This window comes from Cladophialophora immunda (genome assembly GCF_000835495.1).
Source record: "Cladophialophora immunda strain CBS 83496 unplaced genomic scaffold supercont1.1, whole genome shotgun sequence".
NCBI lineage: Eukaryota > Fungi > Ascomycota > Eurotiomycetes > Chaetothyriales > Herpotrichiellaceae > Cladophialophora > Cladophialophora immunda.
Genome location: NW_015622541.1, coordinates 5,903,360 through 5,928,641, shown reverse-complemented (window position 1 = coordinate 5,928,641; position 25,282 = coordinate 5,903,360). Strand labels below are relative to the sequence as shown.

The 25,282-nt window shown below is 54.0% G+C and overlaps 9 protein-coding genes across 9 annotated transcripts; 5 read left to right on the top strand and 4 right to left on the bottom strand.

The window, feature by feature from the left end:
• The first annotated feature begins 819 nt into the window (after positions 1–819).
• On the top strand, positions 820–2,756 carry PV07_01736 (uncharacterized protein). Its single transcript, XM_016388297.1, has 2 exons — positions 820–1,217; positions 1,272–2,756. The coding sequence occupies exons 1-2, from the start codon at positions 960–962 to the stop codon at positions 2,100–2,102; spliced, it is 1,089 nt and encodes a 362-aa protein (XP_016255225.1). The 5' UTR covers positions 820–959; the 3' UTR covers positions 2,103–2,756.
• Positions 2,549–5,636, bottom strand: PV07_01735 (uncharacterized protein). The gene has a single exon (XM_016388296.1). The coding sequence runs from the start codon at positions 5,420–5,422 to the stop codon at positions 3,206–3,208; it is 2,217 nt and encodes a 738-aa protein (XP_016255224.1). The 5' UTR covers positions 5,423–5,636; the 3' UTR covers positions 2,549–3,205.
• A 271-nt stretch (positions 5,637–5,907) lies between these two features.
• On the top strand, positions 5,908–8,707 carry PV07_01734 (uncharacterized protein). The gene is made up of 2 exons (XM_016388295.1): positions 5,908–8,061; positions 8,121–8,707. The coding sequence occupies exons 1-2, from the start codon at positions 6,333–6,335 to the stop codon at positions 8,243–8,245; spliced, it is 1,854 nt and encodes a 617-aa protein (XP_016255223.1). The 5' UTR covers positions 5,908–6,332; the 3' UTR covers positions 8,246–8,707.
• Positions 8,708–9,224: 517 nt separating this feature from the next.
• On the top strand, positions 9,225–13,486 carry PV07_01733 (uncharacterized protein). The gene is made up of 6 exons (XM_016388294.1): positions 9,225–10,498; positions 10,551–10,821; positions 10,877–10,978; positions 11,044–11,226; positions 11,282–11,420; positions 11,470–13,486. Exons 1-6 carry the CDS (start codon positions 10,371–10,373, stop codon positions 13,206–13,208), a joined length of 2,562 nt encoding a protein of 853 aa, XP_016255222.1. The 5' UTR covers positions 9,225–10,370; the 3' UTR covers positions 13,209–13,486.
• Positions 13,487–14,162: 676 nt separating this feature from the next.
• On the top strand, positions 14,163–16,489 carry PV07_01732 (uncharacterized protein; the record flags this gene model as incomplete). Its single annotated transcript, XM_016388293.1, has 5 exons — positions 14,163–14,687; positions 14,754–14,876; positions 15,016–15,351; positions 15,456–15,577; positions 15,721–16,489. 5 exons carry the CDS (start codon positions 14,163–14,165, stop codon positions 16,487–16,489), a joined length of 1,875 nt encoding a protein of 624 aa, XP_016255221.1.
• An 813-nt stretch (positions 16,490–17,302) lies between these two features.
• PV07_01731 (uncharacterized protein) lies at positions 17,303–19,856 on the bottom strand. Its single transcript, XM_016388292.1, has 5 exons — positions 19,780–19,856; positions 19,587–19,629; positions 19,247–19,428; positions 18,884–19,188; positions 17,303–18,826 (listed from the first exon to the last, which is right to left on the bottom strand). Exons 3-5 carry the CDS (start codon positions 19,392–19,394, stop codon positions 18,587–18,589), a joined length of 693 nt encoding a protein of 230 aa, XP_016255220.1. The 5' UTR covers positions 19,395–19,428; positions 19,587–19,629; positions 19,780–19,856; the 3' UTR covers positions 17,303–18,586.
• A 151-nt stretch (positions 19,857–20,007) lies between these two features.
• On the bottom strand, positions 20,008–22,092 carry PV07_01730 (uncharacterized protein). Its single transcript, XM_016388291.1, has 2 exons — positions 20,421–22,092; positions 20,008–20,367 (listed from the first exon to the last, which is right to left on the bottom strand). Exons 1-2 carry the CDS (start codon positions 21,879–21,881, stop codon positions 20,290–20,292), a joined length of 1,539 nt encoding a protein of 512 aa, XP_016255219.1. The 5' UTR covers positions 21,882–22,092; the 3' UTR covers positions 20,008–20,289.
• Positions 22,093–22,094: 2 nt separating this feature from the next.
• Positions 22,095–23,957, bottom strand: PV07_01729 (peptidyl-prolyl cis-trans isomerase-like 4). Its single transcript, XM_016388290.1, has 2 exons — positions 23,696–23,957; positions 22,095–23,640 (listed from the first exon to the last, which is right to left on the bottom strand). The coding sequence occupies exons 1-2, from the start codon at positions 23,773–23,775 to the stop codon at positions 22,320–22,322; spliced, it is 1,401 nt and encodes a 466-aa protein (XP_016255218.1). The 5' UTR covers positions 23,776–23,957; the 3' UTR covers positions 22,095–22,319.
• Positions 23,958–24,230: 273 nt separating this feature from the next.
• PV07_01728 (uncharacterized protein) lies at positions 24,231–25,220 on the top strand. Its single transcript, XM_016388289.1, has one exon. It carries the CDS (start codon positions 24,458–24,460, stop codon positions 24,863–24,865), a length of 408 nt encoding a protein of 135 aa, XP_016255217.1. The 5' UTR covers positions 24,231–24,457; the 3' UTR covers positions 24,866–25,220.
• Positions 25,221–25,282: the final 62 nt, after the last annotated feature.

Genomic DNA, 25,282 nt, shown 5'->3' with positions numbered 1-25,282 from the left:
CTCTCATATCCCTCAATCTATGAATTCCTGCTGCTTGCATCTCTCTTCAAAAGCCTCCTCACCATTAATGGAGGGCGCCTCATCTGTCCTCGTGTTCTCTCACTAGTAAGTCTTCCGCAAGACGAGTGCCATGATAATGCCACTGGTGCACATCTTAAGTACCATTCCGTATCTGATCGGGTGCCGAGACGCTTACGTAGAGAAGTAAACATTGCTTCCACGAATCCCTCCATGTCGCCTACATTCTGTTGCCGTAGCGGCATGTAGACGACACTGTCGTGAGCTGCGACGCATTCTGCGGGTTTGACACACATGGACGGATACAATGGCGGCTTGCGTCTGACAAAGGAAGCAATAACTTCTTTCTCCTCGTGAACGATTAGGTGGCCAGACCAGACTTTCCCGTCGCCTGCTTCAAAGCAAATTAGCCTATCCCAGCCGATCATGACATGCTTCTTACGTCGAAGCATTTTTTGCCTGGCTTTCCTGATAAGCTGATTGCTTGAGGCTCACTTTTCCATGTTCAATACAACATTCAATGATACTCGCCCCAAGGCATCTAACAATCTTCTGCTCTAGCTTAACAGTCGAACATCGATCCGATAGTGGATGCTGAATTGCACTAGGCCCAATTTAATCTGTTGCGCTCAAACAGGCATCATCCGACGCTGCCGTAAAGGACTCACAGTCTATTTGTAGGGCGGCGCCATAGTACTTCCAAATACGGACGTGGACTCGATGTCCGCAGCCTTGGCGTGGGAAACGGCGGTCGAAAGTTGCCGTCGCGCTGTTTCGAAACTTGAGATGTTCAACGCGTTGGCCGCACCGAATTCCTGCCTGTTCGTGCTAGCCACCATCTACTCGACTCTCGCTCAATAGATAACCTCTTGCCCGGCTCCTGCTGCTTGCAATACCCTGTTGAAACCACCTCTGAAGCTTCCGCGCCATAGCTCGGTAAGATGTCCACGCTCTTTGGATCATCACCCGCTGCGGCTGCCACCACAAGCACCACCGGAGATCTGTCAAAGGATGTCGCTTTGGTGCAACCGCCAGAGGACAGCACATCTCATCTCGCATTCTCGCCGCAGGGCGACTTTCTCGCGGTCTCGTCATGGGACAAAAAGGTCCGGATATACCAAGTGAACGAGCAGGGGCAGAGCGAGGGGAAGGCTGCTATGGATTTTGACGCCCCGGTCTTGGGTTGCGCATGGTCAGAGGTTAGTTCTGTCGCAGTATGATTCGCCTGGGGCGATATGCTAACCGTACATTAGGACGGACAAAAAGTCGCAGGCTGCGGTGCCGACAAGACTTTTCGGCTCCTTGACCTGGGATCGGGCAATATGACTCCGCAGACTCTGGTCGCTCACGAACAGCCCGTCCGAGCGTGTCGCTTCGCCACTATCAATAACTCGCCCATTCTCATTACCGGCTCGTGGGACCGAACCGTCAAATACTGGGATCTGCGAACCCCAAACCCGGTCGCAACATTACAATGTCAAGAGCGAGTCTACACGATGGATGTCAAGAACAAGCTTCTGGTCATTGGCACTGCAGACAGATATATCAATATTGTCGACCTTAACTCGCCCGAGAAATTTTACAAGTCGGTACAGTCTCCGCTGAAATTCCAGACTAGAGTGGTTAGTTGCTTCACAGATGCCACGGGCTTCGCGGTGGGCAGTATCGAGGGCAGATGTGCAATCCAATATGTGGAAGAAAAAGCCGCCGACAACAACTTCAGCTTCAAATGCCACCGCGACACACCCTCCGCCACTGGTCCCAATCGCGACGTTGCCAACGTCTATGCTGTCAACGCCATCTCTTTTCACCCCGTACATGGAACGTTTTCGACGGCAGGCAGCGATGGAACTTTCCACTTCTGGGACGGTAATGCGAAACATCGTCTCAAGGGTTATCCAGCAGTGGGCGCGCCAATCACGGCCACAGCATTCAATAGGCAAGGGACAGTGTTTGCGTATGCGGTATGCTACGATTGGAGTCAAGGTTATCAAAAGAATACACCTCAAACCCCAAATAAGATTATGTTGCATGGGGTGCAGCCGGAAGAGGTTAAACCGAGACCCGGAGGAAAGAAGAGATAGGTTGGACCAGTCGGTACGGGAACATGACAACCACGACATCGAAGCCTTGGAGGCTTCGCGAAAACAGGATCTGCTAGCGCAGAACATTTGGACAGCAGGCTCGAGAAAACACGATAAGCAGGCAGAACAACGTCTTGCAGGTTGGGAGGCTTGATCCAAATGCATTGAAGCGTCGGCTCGAACTCGACTACCTGGCAACTTCGTCCATTGTACGAGATGCGAGGATGAACAGAAGTAACATCCAAGGGATGGGCTCCGGCCAGGAAACAGGTGATGATGGAGACCCAGCACAGCAAAACCAAACAGATGCAGCGCAGACCTGACTTGACCTCCGCACTGTGCAGTCTGCCCTTGGCCACCTTGGGGCCGCCCCTCGGACGCATGCCGATCCTCGAATGGGATTAGGATAGGGCTTTTCGAGGCTGTATTTGTATACATGTACTAGAAAGAGAACGACGCGACACGAAGCAGTCGGTCAAAAATTGGGGCGAAGCATGCGATACCAACACCAACCCTCACGGCTTATCTGCTTGGTGTCAAGAATAATGCCATCCGTAGCTCATACATGCTTGCCTACATAGCTGGCTACAAGTCGCGGTAGTTACGTATGTTAACGCACCTACCTACATGCATACCTATACAGCACCATGCAGCCTCGCTCCTTTACTCAGACCCGAACCAGCCCATCCTATCCCATCCCAACCCGGTCCCCGTACAGTGTCCACCATCCGGTATTCGCCATTCCTGACAGATTCTGTATCCTCGCTATGCCTCATGTTTTGGGCTCCTAGATTCCTTCCTTCCTTAGGCTTCCTCTTTTTTTGTGTGTGTGGAACACATTTCGTTATTCCGACCATGCTTCGCCTCAAAACCCTGCATAAAATCTGCCGTAACAACGCGGTAAAAACTCTTGCTGAAGAATGAAAGTTCGAACCTCGTCAGGGTTGGAAGTTGGGGGTTAATGTCCCTTTTCTCGTGTTGATGAATTGAACATCTTGGTGTGCTTCGCGGCTGGATTGGGCCCGTTGGGTCTCAAGCTCTCTTGGTCTGCGTTGAACCAAGAAGATCCCGTTGCGTCAATCGGAAAGGCAGGACGATGGAAATCAGTTCATGTCCATCCCGTCATCGTCATCCCCCTCTGTCTCGTCCGCCTCCCCACTGGGTCGATGACTCCTTCGTCGATATCGCCCACTAAGGCCCCCACCTTGCATGAACCCGCCATCGGCGTCATCCATCTCATCACCATCAACCACGCGCCCTTCCATCCCCACCACCTCGCAAAGCTCCATCAGAGACTGCCGACTCAGGCTCCTGAATCCCTCGGTACGTACGATCCGCCCGAAGTTCGTCATGCAGAAGCGGGCGGCGCGCTGCTTCAGCCATTCTTCCTCAGTACGTCCTGCGCGCTCCCAAATTACGGCGGCATGTTCAATGTCAATCTCGCGCGACAGGCGGTTCACGCACAGAAGGCGGAGCTTCGGCATGTCATAAAGGTTCGCCATTACGAGCATGCCGGCGACGTCTGTGAGGTCACGGCAGAACACAGGGTGCGGCGCAATGCTGTCCGTGTACAGGTAGTACAGAAACGCGCGTACAACCGAGTATGGCTCAGGGATGTGTAAGCGCGAAGTCTGGTATTCAATCATTTTTGAAGCGTAGAGACGTTTGAAGTGTGGCCAGCGAGCTTGGAGTATCATTTTGTGAACATGGATCGGTGGCGACACAGCAGAGCTTTCAGAGACAAATACCTGACTGCTAGTCGTGTTGGTGGAGAATCGCATTTGAGAATCAGCTTCCGAAACGTTGTCGTCCTCATCCGCAGGGATGTTGTTCGCCGTGATGATGAAGTCGCTCATGCTGCCGGATTCTGGGGGTTGGTCAAATGTCATGGCGAGATCGGAGCCGAGGCCAGATCCCAAACCGCCAGCGGGAGCGGTGTGTGTTGTCTGCCGTTCGGAGGCCAGGATGCGGTTCTGCTCAGATGCGAAGGAGGAGTCAAGGTTGCCGAGCAAACCGTACCGTTTGAGATCGACTGCCAAAACCTCGCTCAGTTGCAGCTCTTGATTGGGCTCAGTAGGATAGTCTCCAGAGGATCCAAGCAACCAGACCTTGGTTCCATCCTCATTGATTGTACAGTAATGCCATTTGTAGCCTGGTTGGAATAACTCGGGACCTTCGACCAATCTTTGCCATCTCAACGAGTCCAGCTCGAGGGATGACAGGTTGCATTCATTATGACGAATAGTCGATGCTGGCGTGACAAAGTCTAGCAAAGCGCCAGACGAGCAAACGTGGAAGTGCGTGCCGGACGATTGGAGAGGGACATGAGGGCCAGAAACAAATTTCAACGACGATATTGCACCGGGTGCGACTGGCTTCTCCCGCCTCGTCGATCGAATGTGTATACTGCCCGAGTTCGCGGTGTATATGTCGATTCGGTCAGCGCGGTTGGGATGCGGTATGCCTTCATGTCTGGTAGCGGGGACGCGGCCCACGGTAGAGTACGGCCTGCCAGAACCATTCAAAGCCGGACTTCCTTTCAGATCCAGCCACCAAATCTCTGAGGCGCGTTCCATATCGGCGCCCAGACCTCCTAGCACCCATAGTCGACCTCCCCATATCCAGGCAGAGTGATCGAACCTCTGCACGAAACTCCATGTTTTGGACCATGTCCACGTCTTCAGATCCAGGTAGCATATATCGTCAAGAATATAATTGGCCTCTCCGGTCAGCCCTCCGATGACGAACAATTTGTCCTCGTAAACGACCGCGGCGTGTCTGGCTCTGCCTTTGGGGATGGGACCCTGGACATCGGGTTGGGTCCAGTGATGGTCTTTCAGGTTCAAGATGACCACATCTGACAGATATTCCCGATGTTCATTTTCTCCACCATAGACCAGCAGTTTGTCGCCTTGGTAAAGCGATGCTGAATGCCCCATCCGCACCCCGGGGATATCTCCATAATTATCTACTAGCGCCCAATTTAGCGTTTTCAGATCCAGCCGAAGCACGTGATTGTAGACCTCATCCGTAAATTGGTCGAAGCCGCCAAAGGCGTAGATCTGGTCGTTTCCGCAATAGGTGACTGATGCATTAACCAGGCAAGCCGGCTTCTGTCCGGTGCTCTTGGTGATTCTTGGTTTCAGGGCGTTGTTCATGCCGGCAGGGTTCTTAGCCGGACTGGTCGGCATAAGGTAGGTGTTGGCTGTGGGAGTGTTGGCACCAGAACCAGGAGCCCGAGCGGAGATACCAAAAGTGAACGATACAGTAGGCGCAGGGTAAGGAGGATTTTGTGGTGGTGTCTCAGGCTGGGCCATCATAAGATTAACTGAGGCTTCGGCGTTTACGGCGAGAGGCTTTTTGGTTAGGACCGGGGGCTTGGTCTAAAAGCTTTGGTCAACTTCATGAAGGAGCAGATTGGGGGCTGAAGAAGCCCGTAGGCTCATCCAAGTGGTTGAAGCCAGGCTTGAATATCAAAGCTCTGCTGGCGATCGTCGTGTGTGGTATGAGATGGACATGACCAGAGGATTGCAGAAAAGGGAGTGAAGATGAAAAATGATCGGCGAAAGTTTCAGGTTGCAGGATGTTTGACGCCCGGCGCAAGCGGATCGGATTAATATTCTTCCTAGTTTCCTTGCTTGGCGCTGACGGAATAGTCGTTACTGACGGGCGACGGCGAGACTAGTGCCACAAAGGGTTTAGTGGATTGTGGGTCGCCGTTGCCGTGGCAGACATCCCCACCAACACTGGAAAGTACTTCAACTGCAACTTGGGACCGATCATTGAAGAACTCTTCTTTCTCTCTCCTATACCATACTCCCGCTCCTCCATCCACATCTCCCTCCTCTACGCATACATCCTTGCATGTGCATAGCATACAGTCCATTAGATCACACTCGCATCTGCTAGATTTGGTCGAACCCCCGACTGCATCGCCTTGCCGTGCCACGAACACCGCTCGGTTACCCAATCATCCAACAATTTCAGCGACACTGAGACTTACTAACTTAACAACTACCGACAGCTTCTCAGGATCCATTCAGTTGAGCATCTTGAGATAATCACTGAATTGCTGGACCCAGGCACAGATACTTTCTCGACTAGTTCTGATTGCTTAATCGACAACCACTACTAACCCCCCGAGGTCTTGATTGATTCTCGGTTCAACAGCAGACCCTGATCGAAACATTGATTTGTCCGTTCGATCAAAAACATACACATCTAGACACCATGGCAACAGCCTCAGTGTCAACACCTCTCAAAAGCCATCATGGCCTCTTCTCCACAAAGACCGCAGGTGGTAGAATGCCCCTCACCCCATCTCCCAGGCAGAGAACTGCAAGCGTTGCCACAAACATGTCGACCGCCTCCTCCCCCTCCACTCCTCTGCGAAAAGAACAGTCAATTCACAAGTCAGATCCTTCCGCATTCTTCTCTCGCTCCATCTCCAGATCGGTATCCAAGTTTGCCTATGCCAATTCGCCCAAGTCCAATATTGCCAAGGGACGGCAGTCACCAAAGCAACTAGAGTTAGGTGTCTCAGACTGGACGTTGACAGGCACCGGGCCAAACACAAGTGCCACACCATCGAGAGAAAAGTCAAGGAAAGAGACGGTGCTACGGTCGAGGACAGGCAAGACCACCATCAGACTCCCCAACAACACCGCAGACAGATTCATTCCCAACAGAGCTGCAAGTGCGGGCCTGGCAACTGCTGGGTCTGGCAAGGCAGACGAGAACACTCGACCTCGAACTGCGGGAGTGGATGGATCAATAGTCCTAGCAAACGCTGCAAGTGCCAGTGCCTTTGAGATCTCTGCGCGGGGTGCGGATGCAGATATCACCACCGCACTAGAAGGTCTTGGTCTGGAGGATGACAACACCACCTCAACCTACACTACTCGTACCAACCCCGACTCCAGTGCCTATGAATCATCACTAGCTTCTGCCTGTGGCATCTCAACAAGCCAGCGAATCCTTGAATTCAAGCCTGCTCCTCCGGAATCATCCAAGCCAATTGATCTCCGATCTCAATACAACCGCCCACTGAAGCCAGCCAATGCTCAGTCTGCCCAGTTCCGTCGCCGCATCCAATCCGCACCTGAGCGAGTGTTGGATGCACCTGGCCTGGTCGACGACTACTACCTGAATCTGCTCGATTGGAGTTCGGGCAACCAGGTGGCCATTGGGTTAGAGCGCAATGTCTATGTCTGGTCTGCCGACAGTGGCACCGTCTCCTGCCTTCTGGAGACTTCGCCCGACACCTATGTCAGCAGTGTCAAATGGTCGGGCGACGGCGCCTATGTTGGCGTGGGCCTCGGTTCCGGGGAAGTCCAGATCTGGGACGTCGAAGAAGGGACCAAGCTCCGGAGCATGTTCGGGCATGAAACTCGGGTAGGTGTGATGGGATGGAACAAGCACACCTTGTCAACAGGGGCAAGAAGTGGGCTCGTCTTCAACCATGACGTCCGAGTTGCCCAGCATAAGGTTGCCGAGCTGGTGTCCCACACGTCGGAAGTGTGTGGCTTGGAATGGCGCAGTGATGGCGCGCAGCTGGCAACGGGTGGGAACGACAACTTGGTGTCCATCTGGGACGCCCGCTCATTGGCCGCTCCCAAGTTTGCGAAAAAGAATCACCGCGCGGCGGTCAAGGCCCTTAGCTGGTGCCCCTGGCAATTGAACCTCCTGGCAACTGGTGGCGGGTCGTACGACCGACACATTCACTTTTGGAACACGACGACGGGGGCCCGAGTCAACAGCATCGACACCGGATCACAAGTGACAAGTCTCAAATGGAGCAATCACTACCGCGAACTGGTCAGCTCCAGCGGCTTCCCAGACAATTCCCTGAGCATCTGGAGCTATCCGACTTTGGTGCGAAATGTGGAGATTCCCGCCCACGAGACTCGAGTGCTTCACAGCTGCCTCAGTCCCGACGGACAGATGCTGGCAACGGCAGGTGAGTTTGCAAGGTTTCCTACTAGTATCGAGGCGACACGGGCTAACGAGCACTCACAGCGGCCGATGAAAGTTTGAAGTTTTGGAAGATCTTTGAGCGGAAAGCGGGCGTCAGTGCGGCAGCGTCAAGGGAGGGCGGCGTCGGCAAAGGCGGCGCAATGGCCAAGCAGATGACCATTCGATAAATCCACAGAGCCGGGTCCTTGCCTGGGTCAATCAATGGTTCCTTCAACGGGAAAGGACAGTTAATGACGACCGGGATGGTTCATCTTGTTCATTTTGCATGGTGTTGTTGGGGGCCACGGAACGAAGGCATTAGTAAGAGACATGAAGGTCATGATGCGGCTCTTACCTTTTGACGAGGATGTGTACTAGTCACCTCGTGTGTATGTATGAATGATTCTCGTTGGCTTGAAGTTATGGAACATGGGCTTTCCAGTACGTACAGGGTGTCAGCTCTCCGAGTAGGTCTGAGATACTCCGCACGGGGACCCTAGTCCCTAGACTGCCTAGTTCTGTGGGCAGAATATGTAGGGACTCGTAGGCTATCTACAAGGGTATGTAGGACCTAGGCCAGTGACTTTGTGGCCTTTAAGCTACCTACTCGGTAAGGCTCACTACCTACTACTCGTATCTCTGTGCCCCCAATCCAACCCCCTCCATCCACCATCACCACCACCACCCTCTATCTACTCCACCTAAGTTGCTCATGCACCTCCCACCAGTTAAAGACCCGGTCTCTAGAAGCCCGGGCGCTTACTTGCAGCTGGACAAGTGCTTTGCGTGTTTGTGTGACATGTGATTGGTATCTGTGGCTGGCTCTCTCTTCCTCCTCCATCCGCCCCGCCCTCCACCCCAGTTGCATCTTTTCCCACCCATTTGTCACTCTCTTTCCTTCTTCTCACTCTAGCACCTCAACTTCAACCTCTCTTTGTCAACCCCGATGTCGCCGGGTGCCTGTGCCTCCCTGCCTCCCGCACCCTCCTTTCCCTTGTGTCGGCGCTTAACCCTCTGCCTGCGCTCCACCTGGCTGCGAACCTACACCTCTCAGACCCTCTCAGACCCTCTCCATCGAATCGTCGACTGCGCCGCTGCCCTCCAGCGGTGATCATTTTCCACGCTTCTGCGAGCTTGATGCACCTGAGTTACATTTTCATCACACTCCAAGCTTTCGGGCTTTGCTGCTGGCGCTGTCGCGTGGCAGACGGGGGGCCATCTGCCTGTTACAGGCTGTCCAAGGTTCTCGCCTTTTCTCCATCTGGCCCTCCCGGCTGCCCTAGCTCCTCCTCTGCGCTCCAACCTGCTGGTTCACAAATTCTCCGGCGACCTGGATATCCCCTCCGGACAAGGTGGATGGATGGAGAAGAGCTGTCAGGGTGGATCGCCTGGCCTTTTGCAGAATCTCGCATTGCACTCGACCTCGTTCCACTTTGCCCATCTTCACCTCTTCCTACCACTCATACCTCGTCCTCGACGCGCTGCACCTCCTGAAACCGCCGGTCTCTCTCCGTTGACCCTAGCATCACATTCTTGGTACCCCTGGCCCAGCTCACGAGCTAGGCGCGGCGCGAGTCTTGGACTCCAGCATCGCTCTGTGTCTCTGACACGCACACACCACACCCGTATTCAGACCTGGCTTCCTCATCCGTGTTCTCTCTGTTTCCCCCATTGTGCCATCTCCTAACCCAACAGAGGTATAGCCAGCATCGTGGGCCTTACAATGCACGGTTGATCGAATCAGATGCTTCACTCTCGGTATTCTGATATGCCATACGCCAACACTTAACATCAGGCCTCCACCAACAGACCAGGTACCATTTCCGCCCTCTCAAGTTTTTCTCCCCCCTCCATTGCTTGGGACCCTCTTTCTTCATCGACATAGTTTGGACTCTTGAGTGTCTTCCAATTACTGTCCAACACGTCCTGGTGCCAGTGGTATCATTGCTCATTGACCATGACCATGTGCTGTGCCGTGTTTGCTTATCCATGACCGGGCGCATTGTGTCTCCTCCTACCACACGCTTCTATACAACCATCTTTCTCGATTCTGAATATCCCTGGGCCAACCTGCTGTGCCGCACACGCGACCGTTTAGGCGGCCGCAACAGTAGCCGTGCGACGCTTTGCGGCATCTACCAAACATCGGGCAATTCTATCAGCGCTTGACAGTAGTCTGCCTCGTCTGTCTTGTCTGCCCTCCAGTTGCCCATCATACTCCGCCACCACGCATCTTCCCTTTCTCTGCTGGTGCAGATCGACCTCGCGATCGTGGCCGACTGTGCCGCAGGCCGCTGAGGTTAGCAGAGAAAGATGATGGCCGTGAGAGCGCCTCTGGGGTTTAGTCCTTCGACGAATCCGTTGTTCTCCCCATTTTCGCCCTTTCCAGACCATCCGGATTCGCCTCGACCTCGGACAGCTGCGAACTCTGGTCTCCCCATGTAGGGTTGTCCAATTTCCAAGTGTGGACGAAATGGATCTGACTTGGGCCAGGTCTCCTGCTGCTTCTGCTATCAGTACAACAACTGACAATCAGCTTAAACCTCCACCTGCCAACTATATTACTTCGCCCCAAGATCCCGTGGCGCCCTCGCCTGTGGCTTCGGACGTGACCAACTTTGAGGACGTGGATGAAGAAGTGGAAGAGGAGGGCACAGAAAGAGGCTCAGTGACCGCAGGTCCTGTGGCTTTCAATGACGCACAGAGGCCATCGTTCACTTCTCCATTGAGGGAGGGTCTGCAACATATTGCAACTCCATTGCGGGTATGATGAGTGGACACCGATACTGGAAATAATCGTGGGTTGATGATAGACCTAGGTCGACACGGGTCCTTCTCTGGACGAACACTTCCGCGCACGACTGGAAGAGGAGAAGGAGCCTCAATCTGTTATCCATATACCGACAGGCTTTGGCAAATTTGTATGTCCAATATCATGGAGAAGTGTTTGCAGGCGCTGCTGGCGTTTACTGACATCTGCACTTAGCCAACCCAGGAGGTTACTCAGTCGTACCCCGAGAAAGAGCAAGCAGAGCCACAAGAGGCCATTGCGGGAGAGCCTCCAACACGAGAAACCAAGGACATTGAAAGAGCAAGGGCGGATTCCACTGATTCAGTGGCTTCAGGATCTACCGTCACCAAACCGCCGGCGACTAGATCAGGCGCCAAGGTGAGCAGCAAGCGCGCGCTCTGCTGTGTCGAGAGTACTGACCCGAGAGCTGCAGACCCATGAGGCTCCGATGCCTCCAACGCCGCTGCAAACATCTCTTCCTTCGCTCCCTCTACATGACTGGTCGCGCACTCCGAGAGCACAGACAAGACAGGACCTCAGTTCCCTCAGCCGTCCTGGCTCTAGTCTTGCCAGTGAGGCCAACCGCTCCTTGGCACATCCCTGGTTACTGACATTTTGTAGGCATTCTCGAGGGCGATGACACTGACCACCCCAGCACCGACGAGACCGGGGACGAAAGTCAGCTCGGCCAACGGTTCCTACGTGATGCCGAAGCTGAAATCGAAGCCCTCCGCAATGCCTTATCCGAGTGCTGGACGTTGTGCAACACATTGGCCAGCTTAAGCCACATTCACCGTGAGAGAATCTTCAACTTTTCGGGCCGCGGCGACATGCAGGAGCAAGCGTGGAAATCCTGCTGGAAGCTGTGCCAGAACCTGTACGACACTCGAGATAGCCATTTGTCGCAAACCTTCTCTCACAACTCGTCTCGACCGACCCTTGATCTCTGTCGCGACTTCTGCCAGGCGCTGTTCGAGGTCCGCGTGCGTGATAACGAGACGGCCGACTCTGTCCTCCGGGTCAGCTTTGAGTTGAACAACCATTTGTTTAATACGCATGATCGCAGTCTCCCTGAAGCTTTCCGGGAGAGGACGTTGGATTTCTATATCACTCTGTGCCACCGGCTGATGAAGCAGAAGTCGAAGATGGCAGACGAGACGGATTCCCTCCTTCGTGCGTGCTGGTCTTTGGCGGAAATGCTGTTTAGCCTGAGGCAAAACCGCAGGGAAGGCAAGAGGCCCGACGAAGAGCTCCTCGGCTCAGCAATCCAAGCGTGCTGGGAGCTGTGCGACCTGTTCCGCGAAGGCTGGACGCAGATTCGCCCTGAACGTGGAACGCCACGGCCAAGCCAAACGACCTTCACCCAGGCGTTCAACCAAGCGAAACGATCTGGTTTCGCTCCGTTGGACGAGAACGGCAACCCGAGAGTACTTCCCGAGACACCGACCACGATTTTCGAGGACACGGTTACCACCATCTCACCGGACGAAGCTCCTGTTCCCAATATTCTCGTGCTCGGGGCCGAGGAAGCATCCAGAATGTCCTCTACCTCTTCAAGTTCGTCCACCCCGGCGCCTAATCAAAGCAGACAACTGTCACCGAATCCGCCCACTCAGCCACGTAATCCGCATTCTGCAAATCAAGGCCCAACTTCAGCAATTAATCACAGATGGTCCACGACCTCGTCGGTTCTTTCGGTTCCTGTTTCGGCCGCCTCAGAAGGGGGTCCAAATCCCATGTCTGCAACCACGGTTTCGACTGTTCGTACACCCGCCGAGGATCCGACTCTGATACTTCTCAAGACGTTGTTTGTCAAGGCTGCCCTGGCCACTGGCCGAGGTTACACCCGGGCTTCGACAGACCCTAACATGAACTCGCTGCCCAATTTCGCCAGGAACTTGCCTGACACCGCATTTGGCACTCTGGCGTGGCAAGTCTCGCTTCTGGATAACTACCGTAAGACCATCGCAAATGACAGCACATTCCGCAGCCTAGGCGTCGCCGGGACAATTGCCGAGCAGGGACGGATCAATGCAGTCGAACTCGCGCGAGCCGTTCGAGGGATGACAAGCTGTGTATACGGCTTTGGGTGGCTTCGAGATCTATACCGCTTTGTGTTCGGATATTACATTGAGGAGGCACTCAAGGGGAGCAATTCCCATGCTGGCGGAGGTCGTCGGCCAGGTCGACAAAGTGGCCCGGCCGCAAGCCTTGTCGCCGCAGTCATGAACAACAATCCCTCGACGGTCGGAGGTGGGACTGGAGCAACGTCTGCGGCGGGTAACACGGGAGGACCAAAAGGTGGCGGGAATGGGAACGGCAATGGACTCTCCCACAGCAGGAGATCAGGGAGTCAGTGATGGAGACCATATGCCAGTGCTCTAGTATCCGCGATGCCTCTACTGCTCGAGATCATCTATCCGCTCGAGGGGTCTCGGAGCCAAGGTCTCATACAGGGACATGAGTTCGCGACTGTCGACTTGATTTGTCCGTTCATGACGAGCATCGGCGTTCAGGGTCTACTATATTGTTTTTGCCAATGTCATACTGTGGGCTTCAGGACCCCCTATCACGATGCCAGGGCCAAAATAGGCCGCCGATATCTCAAAAGAAAATCATAATAATAAGTGAATATTACATCGATCATCCGGGATATCGTAGACCATTTCACCAACTCGCACGTGGCCACCCTTATATCTATCCTCTCCTCCGCTCTCTTGCCTCCCACAAGCTTGTTGCCATTCGGCTATACTGCGGTATCAACCTCAACACGGCCATTAGGGTTCGACCTGGGCTCGCCCGCTGACTAACCCAGTTTCTTTGGCAGCGTGACTCCAATGAGGTCCAAAGGGCTGATGGACCGACCTGGCAATCTCGAACCCTGTCTACTTCAGCTTGAAAGACCGTCGAGGACGAGCTAGCGAATACGAGACGGTTCCTCCCCTCCAAGAGACCTCGGTCGCGAACCAAGTCCATATCTGCGATCGAAGAGCCGGCTGAGATTGGGGCGAGTCGAAGATTCGTGCGCCGAGGTTTTACGCAACGACAGCATGAGAACGTCTGGAGCATTTGGGTATCCAACAATCTCTTGCCGTCAATCGAAAGAAACCAACGAGCCTAGTCACTCAGTCAGGACGAGCTGCTGAGAACGAGCCGCCCAGCCACCGTCACCCACCCACAACTCGCGCGCGACTCTCGCCATTCGTCGATGAGGGCAAAGAAAACATCCCCAGAACCACATCCATCTATATTAAAACAGGACCAACAAAACCCAACGGTCAGAACTAGACCCCCTAACCAACAGTCCGCGAACAATGGCCGCCGACTTCGACTTGCTCTTCCTGGTCAACACGCCGGGCATGTACTACTATCAGGCCCGCAATCCCCAGCAGCCCAGGCGGATCAGTTCGCAGGCGCGCTCGCACGCCGCCATGGCGTTTCACCGCAAGAGACACGGGGCCGTCCAGGTCAAGGCGTTCGAGACCCGGGCTGCTGGGCTGGGGGGAGGGCGGAAGCTCTTGCCCAAGCCGTCGATGGGGAGCGGAAGGAAGCTGTACGAAGAGGAAGAAGAAGAGGAGGAGGTGGCGGAGGAAGATACTATTACTAATACGCCGAATACTACTACCACCTCCACCACCACCACAACCACCAGCAGACAAGAACTTGTTCGAGTTCGTGATACATATTCCAGCCCTCTTCACCGGTTCGAACCACAATCCCCCCCGCCGAGCCGTGCAGTCGACATCCTCCCGGGCGTCCCGCACCGCGACTCTCCTGGATTCCCTGCCGCGGCTGAGTTCTGTGAGTTTCTCAATGGAAAGAGCAGACGGGATGCTTTTGTATAGAGCATCCGCCCCTTACCTAATTCCAAACCTTTTTGGATTGATTGGACTGGTTCTTCAAAGTTGCCACGGCTTGCTGACGACTGGGTCGTCGCGACCCGAGCGGGCGCAGACAGTACCGTCCGGCCGGATCTGGTGCATGCGCCGGTATTCCACATCTTCGACGTGAGCAATACGTTTGCCAAGGTAAGTGATTGAGTTGCAGGTGTACATGCGTTGGGCTATCTATCCTCGTGCATGCCGGTGCAGGGGATTGTGGATTCCATGTTACGAAATCCGGGGCGTTTAGTATTGCTATATCGAGCTCACCTCTATCCGCGGACAGAGCTACTACGACCTCATGACCCACGAGGTGGCCTTGCACGCCGGTGTGGCCGTGGTCAACATGGTGCGCGACGTCTTCCGGTCGAATTCCCGCGGGGGCAGCAACAACAACAACGCCAGAAACAACAAACGTCCTCCTTCGGCGGAGGTGCTTCGTCTGGTCCAGGTCGCCCTCTCCAAGCTGCGTCAGCATATGGCTGCACAAGACGAGGATCCCGGCGGCGGCGGAGGGGGAGAAGATCGTGACCGTAGTCCTGGTGGACGTCGTCGTTTTCGACAACGAGACGTTAATGATGATGGTGTGATCATCGCGGCGCTGTTCCTGGGACATATCGCCGTAAGTTCTTGGTTATTTCCCCTCCTTTCCATTGCTCCTCCAGCGTAGGAATCCGTTGGATCATGCTTGGTAGGCGAGAACTGACGATGAGGACAACCCCCCAGAGTGCATTTGGCGATCTAGAGGCATTCCAGATGCATCGGCGCGGGATCAAGACCATGGTAGAGTCCCGGGGCGGACTGGACGTGCTTGGGCTGGATGGCATGTTGAAATGCTCCGTCTTGCAGTACGCTTTGTCCTTTTCCTTGCCTCTCTGTATTTCCACTCTCTAACAAGGCCCCCTTTCACCATTCGCATGATACTCGTCCAAATGGAGTGCTTCGAAAGTTCCTACCACTGATACACAACCACCCCCGGTGGGCTGTTCAGGTTCGAGTCGTGGTGGACGCATATATACCGCGACACCTCCGTGTTTGCGTCTTCCAAACCCCCATATAATCCTGTATACCTCTGTCCACCCTTCTCTGCAGAGACGGTATCCCTCCTCTCCAAGCTACCACCGGGTTTCCGTTGTCTAGCGACCCAAGGGAAACTCGCCGTGGACATAGTGACCGTCCTGTCCAACATCGCTTCTTACCAAGACGCCATCCGGTCCCGTCCCGACGGTGTCGCGCGGCAGATGGAGTCGGTGGCCTCGCTGCCCGCGCGCAGACGGCACACCGACTTCAGCGACGCCTGCACCTGCCTGCTCGACCCGGCGCCCAACTTTGAAAAGTACCTCGTGTTCGCGCTGATCTGCTACGCCAGCGTCGCCTTCTCCCCGGACCGGCATTACCTGTCCGCGAGCCACACGGCCTTTCGAACGCCCAGGCTGCTCCTCACCCAAGACCTTCCGGCCTTTCGGGTCGAGGAGCCAGCGGTGCGAGATGGAAATGCCCCGACGAACCAGGCCGGCGACACCACCACCACCACCACCACCGCACAAATGGACTGCCTGGTCTGGATGTGGCTTGTCCTGGTCAATAGCTGGACGGCCACGGATGGTGCAGACTCCGAAAACGCAGTGTCCTTGAAGAGGGTGTTTCGGGAGAAGTGTCCGGAGGATTGCGATTCGGACCGTTTGGATCGTGTCTTGAGCCAGTTCTTTTGGACAGCTGCTTTAAAGGCGGAGATGAACGAGGTCTTGGATGGCAGCTGAGGCCGCTGCTGAGGCCGCTGAGGCTGCTGAGGAGGAATTACGATACCCACCCTTGACGCTCGTCCAAAATAAGAGCAAAATTTGTTCACTGGGTGCAACATCCCCTCTCTCTCCATTCCTCCTGTGCCTCCATAGACGCATGAGGTGGACTTCCGCTGTTTCGAGTAGGTAAATGGTTTTGTCCCGCTCTTGAAGGGTTCAAAAAGGATTTGCTCCTCGTTCGAAACAAAGGGTCTTCCAGATTCTCGCAGATATACAATTCAGGTCAGTCCCCATTGATGCTCTATTCCGGCCCTCGCCGAGATATCACACCAGAGTTCTGCTGGAAAAATCCACAGTCGCCCCGTTGCGGGTCCTGGGGAAGGACGAGCGTCAGTTCGGAGTCCTGGGTTCCGGAGCAGAAGATCTTGTCTTGTCTTGGTCAAGCTATATCATCATCCGGAGGGCGCTTGTACCCTACAGCGCGAGCATGCAAAACCGATGCTGGGATGTCTCGCTGGATGGTTCGAGCGAGATGGAGCGGGGAGCAAGCGCATGCAAAGTCCTGTTCGTGGCATGGTGTCGGTGTCGGAGCCATGTTGAAGCATTGGGATCGAGAGAGAGGAGTCTCAAGTGTGTGTTCTGACGTTCTCTGCATGCGGCAATGAGGAGGGAAATATCCCACTCGGTCCATCGTCAGTTGATCCACTTGTGGCTGTGTGTAGATCCCAACTCTCTTGCTTTGGCTGCAAATACTCCAGAGCCTCTTGAAGGCTTCCTTTCAGTGAGCGAGTGGGTGGTGTTGTTCCCCGGCGCGTACGCACACCGGGCGCAGTCAGGACGCTTCCGTCGGCTGCTCAGCTTGGAGACTGAAACGAACCAGGGGATCTGGAATTCGCTCGAGAGGCAAGGTGGTTGAGGATTGCTTGAGCCGTTCGCGTCAAGCCTCTACAAAACTTGGTCGTCTTCAGTGATCGAAATCGGTCACACCGTCGCTTTCGTTGTCGGCGGGTCCAGCTAAGTTATCGACCGACGAGGTTCTGTCTCGCACTACTTGTCAATGCTCAATGCGCAAAAGAAAAGTCGGGCAGAGTCCAATAAATCCTAGCTGCATTCCGCACTATGCATAGCGATGCTCTCTCATTAAGTGGCAAAAATCTCATAAAAGGGGATATGATGGTGATGATGATGCTGAGGAAGATGGCCCACAAGTTGCAGATGCCAACCTTGATTCTCCTTTTTGGGTGTGTGCTCTTCTTTCGTGTGCTCCAAGCAACCATCGATCTCATCGAAGGGTCACTCATTGCCTCCCAACCCGGTCTATTGCCTCAACTCGCTCAGGCTCCCGTTCTCCTCCAACTCTCACAACTCAGTGTCTCCCGCTCAGTCTGCCTCGCTTTCACTTCTTCCGTTGCCGTCCACTGCCCGCTTCGCTCCGTATGCTATCTTATCCCTCCAGCTAGTCGGTTGGGGTTACGTCAGAAAGCGTGGTCTAACTTCCTCTCAATCAGATCCTTTTTGCAAACGGTGGCGTGTTCCGATCGTAGAGAAAAGCCAAGGAAAGTCGTTTCGTTGTGTAGCGCATTGGAAAGCAAGATTCGATGATCTTCGTCAGAAAAACGCCGGAGATGAAACCGTCAAATGGGGGTGATCCGTGTGAAATCCTGGAGTCATGTTCGTTCAATTTTGCCGCAAGTTTCAGACTGGTCCATGTTCCGATTTACTCTCTCTCGTGGTCGATGATCCCATTCTCCTGCCTTGCCGGTTTTGTATCGTGAAAAGTCTTGCAGTGGTTGTTCGTCGTGTGAAGGGTCGTGAACGCCAAAAAGGGGCGTCGATGATTCGATGCGTATTGCCAAAAAAAAGGAATCAAAGGCATAGCAGCCTCCGTGGTATCGTAAACGTGACGGGAAGTTTGATTTGCTGAAAAGGGGGATAATGGACAGAAAAAAACAATAACAACTGGATGCTGAGGGGACGTAGATTTCGGAAAGGACTGTCTGTGTGTCGATATTGCTCCGACGAGGAGTTCAAACACCAACATGCAAAGGACGAGGAACAAAACAAGGAAATTTGAGCTGCTATGCTGTGGTGCAGGATGGAATGAGGTTGGGTGCTCTACGCAACTGCGGCGGCGGGGGCAGCAGTGGTAGAGACCTCGGTGGCATCCGCCGCAGGAGCAGCTGCAGGAGCATCAGCAGGAGTTCCGTTCGTCACAGCGACCGCCGAACCATTGGTTTCAGTGGTGGAAGTGCAATCTTTGCTGATATGGCCTGGCTGTCCGCACTTGTAGCAGGTCTTGCCTGCAGCGTTCAACGGCCCTCCATTTGGAGCAGTGCAGTCGCGAGAGATGTGGCCCTAATCACATATTGTCAGCGGCACGTCCTCCGAAAAAGAGGGCTCAAAATGACTGACGAGTTTGCCACAGGCATAGCACTTCATAGCTTGAGCTTGACAGTCTCGAGCGTAGTGGTTGGGTCCACCACACTTGTAACACATCGCAGCCCTGTTGTTGGTGACACCGTAGCCCGGGCGGAAGCCACCATAACCCCCACGACCACGAGTGGGTGGTCCCATGTTAGGAGTAGGGCAATTACGAGCTAAGTGCCCAATCTGGCCACATGAGTAGCAGCGACCGGTAGCAGGGCTGCCGTTGATGCGCAGGGTCGGGCAATCCGCTTGAACATGTCCTAGCCCCTGGCAATGGTAACATTGTTTCGCTGCGGGAAACCACCGTCAGCGCTGGGAACCTGATATCGTTGATAGACCGGTACTCACTCTCCGTTGTACGTGGCATAGGGCACTGGTTTGATTCGTGGCCTGGTTGCTTGCAGTTGTAGCACAACCTCTCGGAGGAAGTGCAGACTTCGGCATAATGGCCAACATTACCACACTTGTAGCAGGCGCGTCGGGAAAGAGACGACATCTTGACTACTTTTGCTGAAATTTTTCCTCGGTCCCTAGGGCGACAGTGTTAGATTCCTTCTCTTGAAATTGTGGTACGCGCGACATTGATTGCCCCAAGCGCATGCATAGCTTGTCGATTGGACGTTTCGATCATTTCGACCACCGATAAGGAACAGGCGCGGCGTATCAAAAAAAATGGAGGAGAGCATACCTGCTCAATTGAAACCGCGTTCGAGAATCCCAAGTCCCGCAACCTGTGATCGGACGTTAGCCGTTGGAAGATGCAAGATCGCGGATAGGTGCAGAAGGGGGATCTCCTCGAACTTGGGAATTGGGTTCAAAGAGGGGCACAAGCGAACAAAGCAAGCTTGCAGCGAGAAAGAACTGGAGCGGCAGTCACTTACAGATGGCGCAACTTCCCACACGACCTTTCCAACGACTTCCAGCCTCCGTAGAACCGTACGACGACCGATCAACACCAACTGGTGGAAGAGAAAAAAATGAAGGCGACGAGGAAACTGTCCAGAGTCGCAAATCCCGGAATCCACAAATGCCAAGACCGCTTACACGAAGGGGGATTAGCGCCGTTTTAAGTCTGTGGGGACCGATTCGCTACGGCGCTTGAAAAGGCTGGACCGTCGGGGTGTTGGTGATAGCAGTGATACAGGCCATCACATTCACACACCCCTACTGAGAGATGGGTGATGTGGAACTACATATATGCAGTGAAGACTGACTGCTGATTCCTGAGCATATGCTCTCCAGGATAGTCTCTAAGTATATCATATCTCTTTTTATCATCCCAGCTTGCTTGATAACTCCCACTGCAGTACCCAACCGTGAAACCTTGCAGTCATTCTATTCCATCAAAGTCATGACCATGCAGCCTGTATCCCCATCCAATCTGGACTGGTCTACTCCGACGGGCTTCTCTCGATCACAGCCGGAGCCTTGATCTCTCTCCCTTTCAGGTAGCCGAGACCCTCACCTCCCTGACACAAGTGTTAGCGATAAGCATTTTCAAGAACGAAAGGCGGCAACATACATAGCTAATGAGCGGAGACACTTCGACGCCCTTGTCGTTGCCCTCGGACACGACCGTGGCTCCTGCCGCTGTCAGCCATCGGGTTCCCTGTTCCATGATGTCTGCTTTGCTGGTATCTGGATTGTCTTCTGCTGAGCCACGAGCATTCTTCAATGGCGAGAACTCCTCTTTCCGGTCGACCTCAAAGCACGCGAACTTGTCCATGGGGACAAATGGAAAGACATCAAACACGAACTGCTCCAACTTGATGCCGTTTGGTTTCTCCGGCTTTACGGTCTCACCCGTCTCAGTGTCCATGTAAGGGATCTTCTTCTTGGCAACGTGATGAGGCAACTTGTGGCCCCATTCCTCGATGGCCTCGAAGAATCTGAATGAGTAGTAGTGGTTGACAATGTTGGCAGCTCGGAATTTGAGGCGATCTGAGCTGTCCGTAGCCTGGGCCATCTCTTTGTCGATCTCAGAGTACTCCACCACGTCGGGCTTTCCGTTCTTCTCCACGATCAGACCAACGGGCTCGTTAGCAGCTCGCTTTCGCACAACTTTGGTGGCAATGTCAACGTCTTTCGATGCTGCGAAGCCAACGAACACCGGATCGGCAACTTTGACAAGACAGTTGTCAACACAGTATGCATGGACGTGTTCAATGCCACGTTTCTGCTGATCTGCACGAGCCCCGGACAACACCAAAGCTTGGTAAATACCGCCATTACCGTCCGGAGCAACAGCGACCTTGGATTTGCTCTCCATGAGAATCTTCCCTTCGTTGGAAATGCACGGGAGCACGCCCTGTTCGAAGATGATGACGTTCTCCTTGGCCAGACCGAAGTAGTTGTGCTTCTCGAAGAATTTCTCCGTAGGTGCTCGAGTAGGACCGCTAGTCATGACATACCAGGGGACTATTGGATCCGCCGAAGAGCCAGCGTGCTGTTTGGCCAACTGTTGCACCTTCCAGATTCGCTCTGCCTGCATCTGAAATAATGATTTCTTGCTTGGTAGGCCAATGTCAAAGCATCCTTTGGGATCAGAGCTTCCCAATCTGGTGCCTTGTCCACCTGCCATCAGGACCACGGCAACCTTGTTCTGTGCAATAAGAGAAAGCCCAGCCTTGTACCACTCTTCTTTCTGGTCGTCTGAGGCATCGAGGAGGGAGGCAGTGGCGGACTCGGGAAGGGGATTGATGGAAGGTGGCTGCTGGTCCGAGTCTTTCGGAGGGTACAGGGCCTTGTCTGCGAGGATATTGATGCGGTCTGGGTCGAAGTTGGACAGCTGCTCAAACAGAGCAGCCTTCCCTTCAGTGTCAAGTTCATCGTAGAAAGCAAAGACATGTTCTTGATTCGCCTTCTCGTATTTCTGACGCAAGGCCTTCAACTCCTCTTCGTCAGGCTCTTGGGCAGGAGCACCCTGATCCTTGGAGGTCAGATGCAGCTTTTCAAGGAGCGTGTTTACCATGTTTGCAGCCATCGTGAGTCGTTGTTGGCGATCGCAATGCAACTGGTGGTGCAGAGGAAGTGGCAGGAGAGAGTACCGTGGGAGGGAAGAAAGGTGTCACCTTTGGCGGACAAAGACAACTGCTCACCCTTTCAAAGAAGACAGCTCCCAAATGGGGCCGGCAAGATCAGCTTTGGTTCAGCTGGCTCAGCTGGCGGGTTCTGGGAAGGGAGGAGGGATGTTTAGCGCGGTGAGACAACAGTTTCCAAAACATCTCCGCATCCTTCGCCCTCTCCAAAATCACCTCAGCCTCGTGGTGACGTATGACAAGGTTTCAACCGACGAGATATACTATGCATGGCCACAATACAGTCCAATCATCCACGTTTACGCATGAACGATGTTTGCAGTATGGAAGGAGCCAGCTAGCAATTGTTGTACAGGCATCAATGTACCCTACGGTCTCTCAGATCAGCGGTCTCTGTCCCTCCAGGAACCTGAGCGATACGACTGTCCTCGCCCTCCTCCGTCTCTGTCACCATCTCTGTCTCTATCCCGATCTCTGTCACGATATTGATGCCTTTCCCGACGATCCCTGTGGTCGTGTTTATCCTGATCTCTAGGTCGGTATTCATCCCGTCTGGATTCTTTGCTGTCATATCTTGGGCTTCTGCTGCGAGATCTTCGCGATCCCTCTTCTCGTCGGGGCTCTCTGTTTCGGCGAATGTCATCTTTGTCAAAGACCATTCTGTAGTTGCCGCCATTTTGCCCACGGCCACCGTCCTCTCGATAATGCCGTCGCTTCTCGAGGCTTGCAATCCCACCAAAACCTCCAGATTGCCTTGCTCTCTTCGAGTTCGTTGCGTCTCTCCAGGTGTCAGACAACTTAGAGACGCTCTGGGAGAAGTCCACGTGGATGCGATGGTCGTCGATGAGCACACCTTGCATCTTGAAGTAGGCTTGCTCACAGTCCTTTTGATTCTCGAACTCAATGAAGGCGTACTGCAGGCTGTCACCAGTGCGTTTGTCCCTGATGACCTCGCAAGAAAGGATTTTGCCAAAGCGGCTGAAGATCAACTCGAGATCTTCATCATTCGTAACGGGATTCAGTTTGCAGACAAAAAGAACATTTTCAGGAGGCTTCACCTCAGCAAAAGGGAGGTCACCAACCATTTCGAGAGTTAGAGCCTGTGCCCTTGCCTCTCGTTCTCTTCGCAGCTTCTCCATAGCAGCCTCATCCACTTCCTCGTCTAGTTCTTCATCGTCGGCGATCATAACAGTTGCCAATTGTGCCTTGGTCGGGGCAGGACTTGAGTCAGGGACAACCAGCCCTGGGGGGTCGTCATAGGGATCTTCCAATATGATGGTGTGCCGGATCCGGATGTCCCTGAGGGGTCTGCCATTGGCATCTGTGAAGGCACTGTTGATCTTGTCTAGAGTATCGAAACCTTCGACTACCATGCCAAAAGGCGCGGCCTTTCCATCCAAGTAGTCAATGTCGTCTCCGAGAGTGATGATGAACTGGCTGCCGGCGAGTCGCTCATCAGGGTCGCGGGGCGAGGGCACAGTGGCCATACTGACTGTCCCACGCTGGGAATGTTTCAGCTTCGGGTCGATGTTGGCTATGAAACTCTTCTTCGAGGGGCCTGATAGCAAGCCCCAGATAGAACTGCCGCCATCACTGTCGGGTGAATCTGGACCGAGTGGATCTCCAGTCTGACAGCTAAAGCCTTTCTGGACGCTGTGGAACGGGGAGAAGTTGTAATACTTGATTTTGCAGAGTTTCAAGAAGCTAAATCACCGGTCAGCGCATTGACAGAAGCGACATGGCATGGTAGAGGTCTTACTTCTCACAGCATTTGGGTGCGTTGTCAACCAAGAGATCGATAACAATTTCGCCCAGAGACGTCTCCAGTATCACGCTCATGGTGAAGGCCCTAGAGATGATAATTCCGGGTGTACCTCAAGAATCTCCCGCCTGTTGGGCATGCGTGCGGTCCCTGGGGCAGCAATGACGGATGTCACGAGGCGATGGCTGTTGCTATCTGATGCGCAATGAAGTCGTAGACTGAATGACAAGGGGAGGTGGCTACTCAGGGCATGGGAATTGATGCAATGAGTTGCTTTGGTGTGTCTAGATCGCCACAGCGACATCCAAGAGAAAACTTGAAATGACCAGCCAGGCCGTCATTTTAAACGCGCTGCCAAGGCGGCTTCTTGCGCCTGCAGCCCATTTGGGGCTTCTCAGCACCTTGTAACCATCCTCGCCATCTTGCTCTCCCTGCATCATGATCTCGTCCAGCTGGCAGCTTCTTCCTGGTCCGTCCAGGCTGCCTTCCCTCCTGTCTTGCTCATTACACAGGTATTGCCGACATCGGGGAGAATCATTCGTCTTAGATGGGTTGAACTGAGGCTCGCTAGGCTATCAGTACCTACGCTTCCGCTCTCCTGCGCCAATGCTCCCGCCGTGGTTCTAGCCTAGCTTGCTAGACCTCTCATCTTGGTGTACATTGTCCACCTTGAAGACCCAACGGGCCACCTGTCCGACTAGTCATTCTCATTCGTCAGCATGACTGTGGAGGACAACATGTTCAACCACTCGCTTTCTCATGGCAAGTCAATGTAGGCCTTTTATTGACGAGGAGGTACTCTGTACACGACTTTTGGCCATGCAACTACCCATCCCTTCTGTTCTCCTTTCGCACAGTCATACAAAAATCCCCCGATTCTGTCACGAACCGTCTTCCTTCTCGGCTTCCACCCGCTTCGATGACAGGTCCAGCCGTCCTGGCCTAGGCGGGCTATCAACCCTCCTTTATCCTGCAACCAGCATTGCTCTGCACCACATGAGCCTGCACAGAGGGAGGCTGCGATCTCACCCGGCTTGTTTTCAAACGTCAGCTGATGGAGATTCTTTTTCCGCGTCTACGACCAACCTGACAATCCTCAAGTGGCGGGGGTCTGCAACGGTTTACACGACGGAGATGGCAATACTCTTTGCATCCTCTATATTATGATGTCCTGTGACAAAGGTATTGGCGGTTCATGGCACCCTTGGTCACATTGAGGATGGTAGCATTCGGGGGTTGCCTTCAGCACTACTTCCTGTCGTGCCCACACCCTACGGAGGGATCTTCCTGGTTGCCTCCCACAAAAGTGTGGCGGCAGTTCTAGCCTCGTTGGGGCTCCATCCTGGTATTGATGCGCCTTTGTGTGACCAAGAGGCACCTGAAACTCAGTCTCTGATTTGTCAAATCGCGCTGCACGTTGGGCTTCTAGGGAATGAGGTCAACCTTTCGACATCTTGTGCGACCAAAATATCCTGTGATGTTCCGCAGGCTTTTTGCAGCCCTTGCCCAGGGGCTGACATTGGACACAGGGTTCAATCCGACTCAGGAGACCTCCTACTGGTGACATGCACCACCGCTACCCTC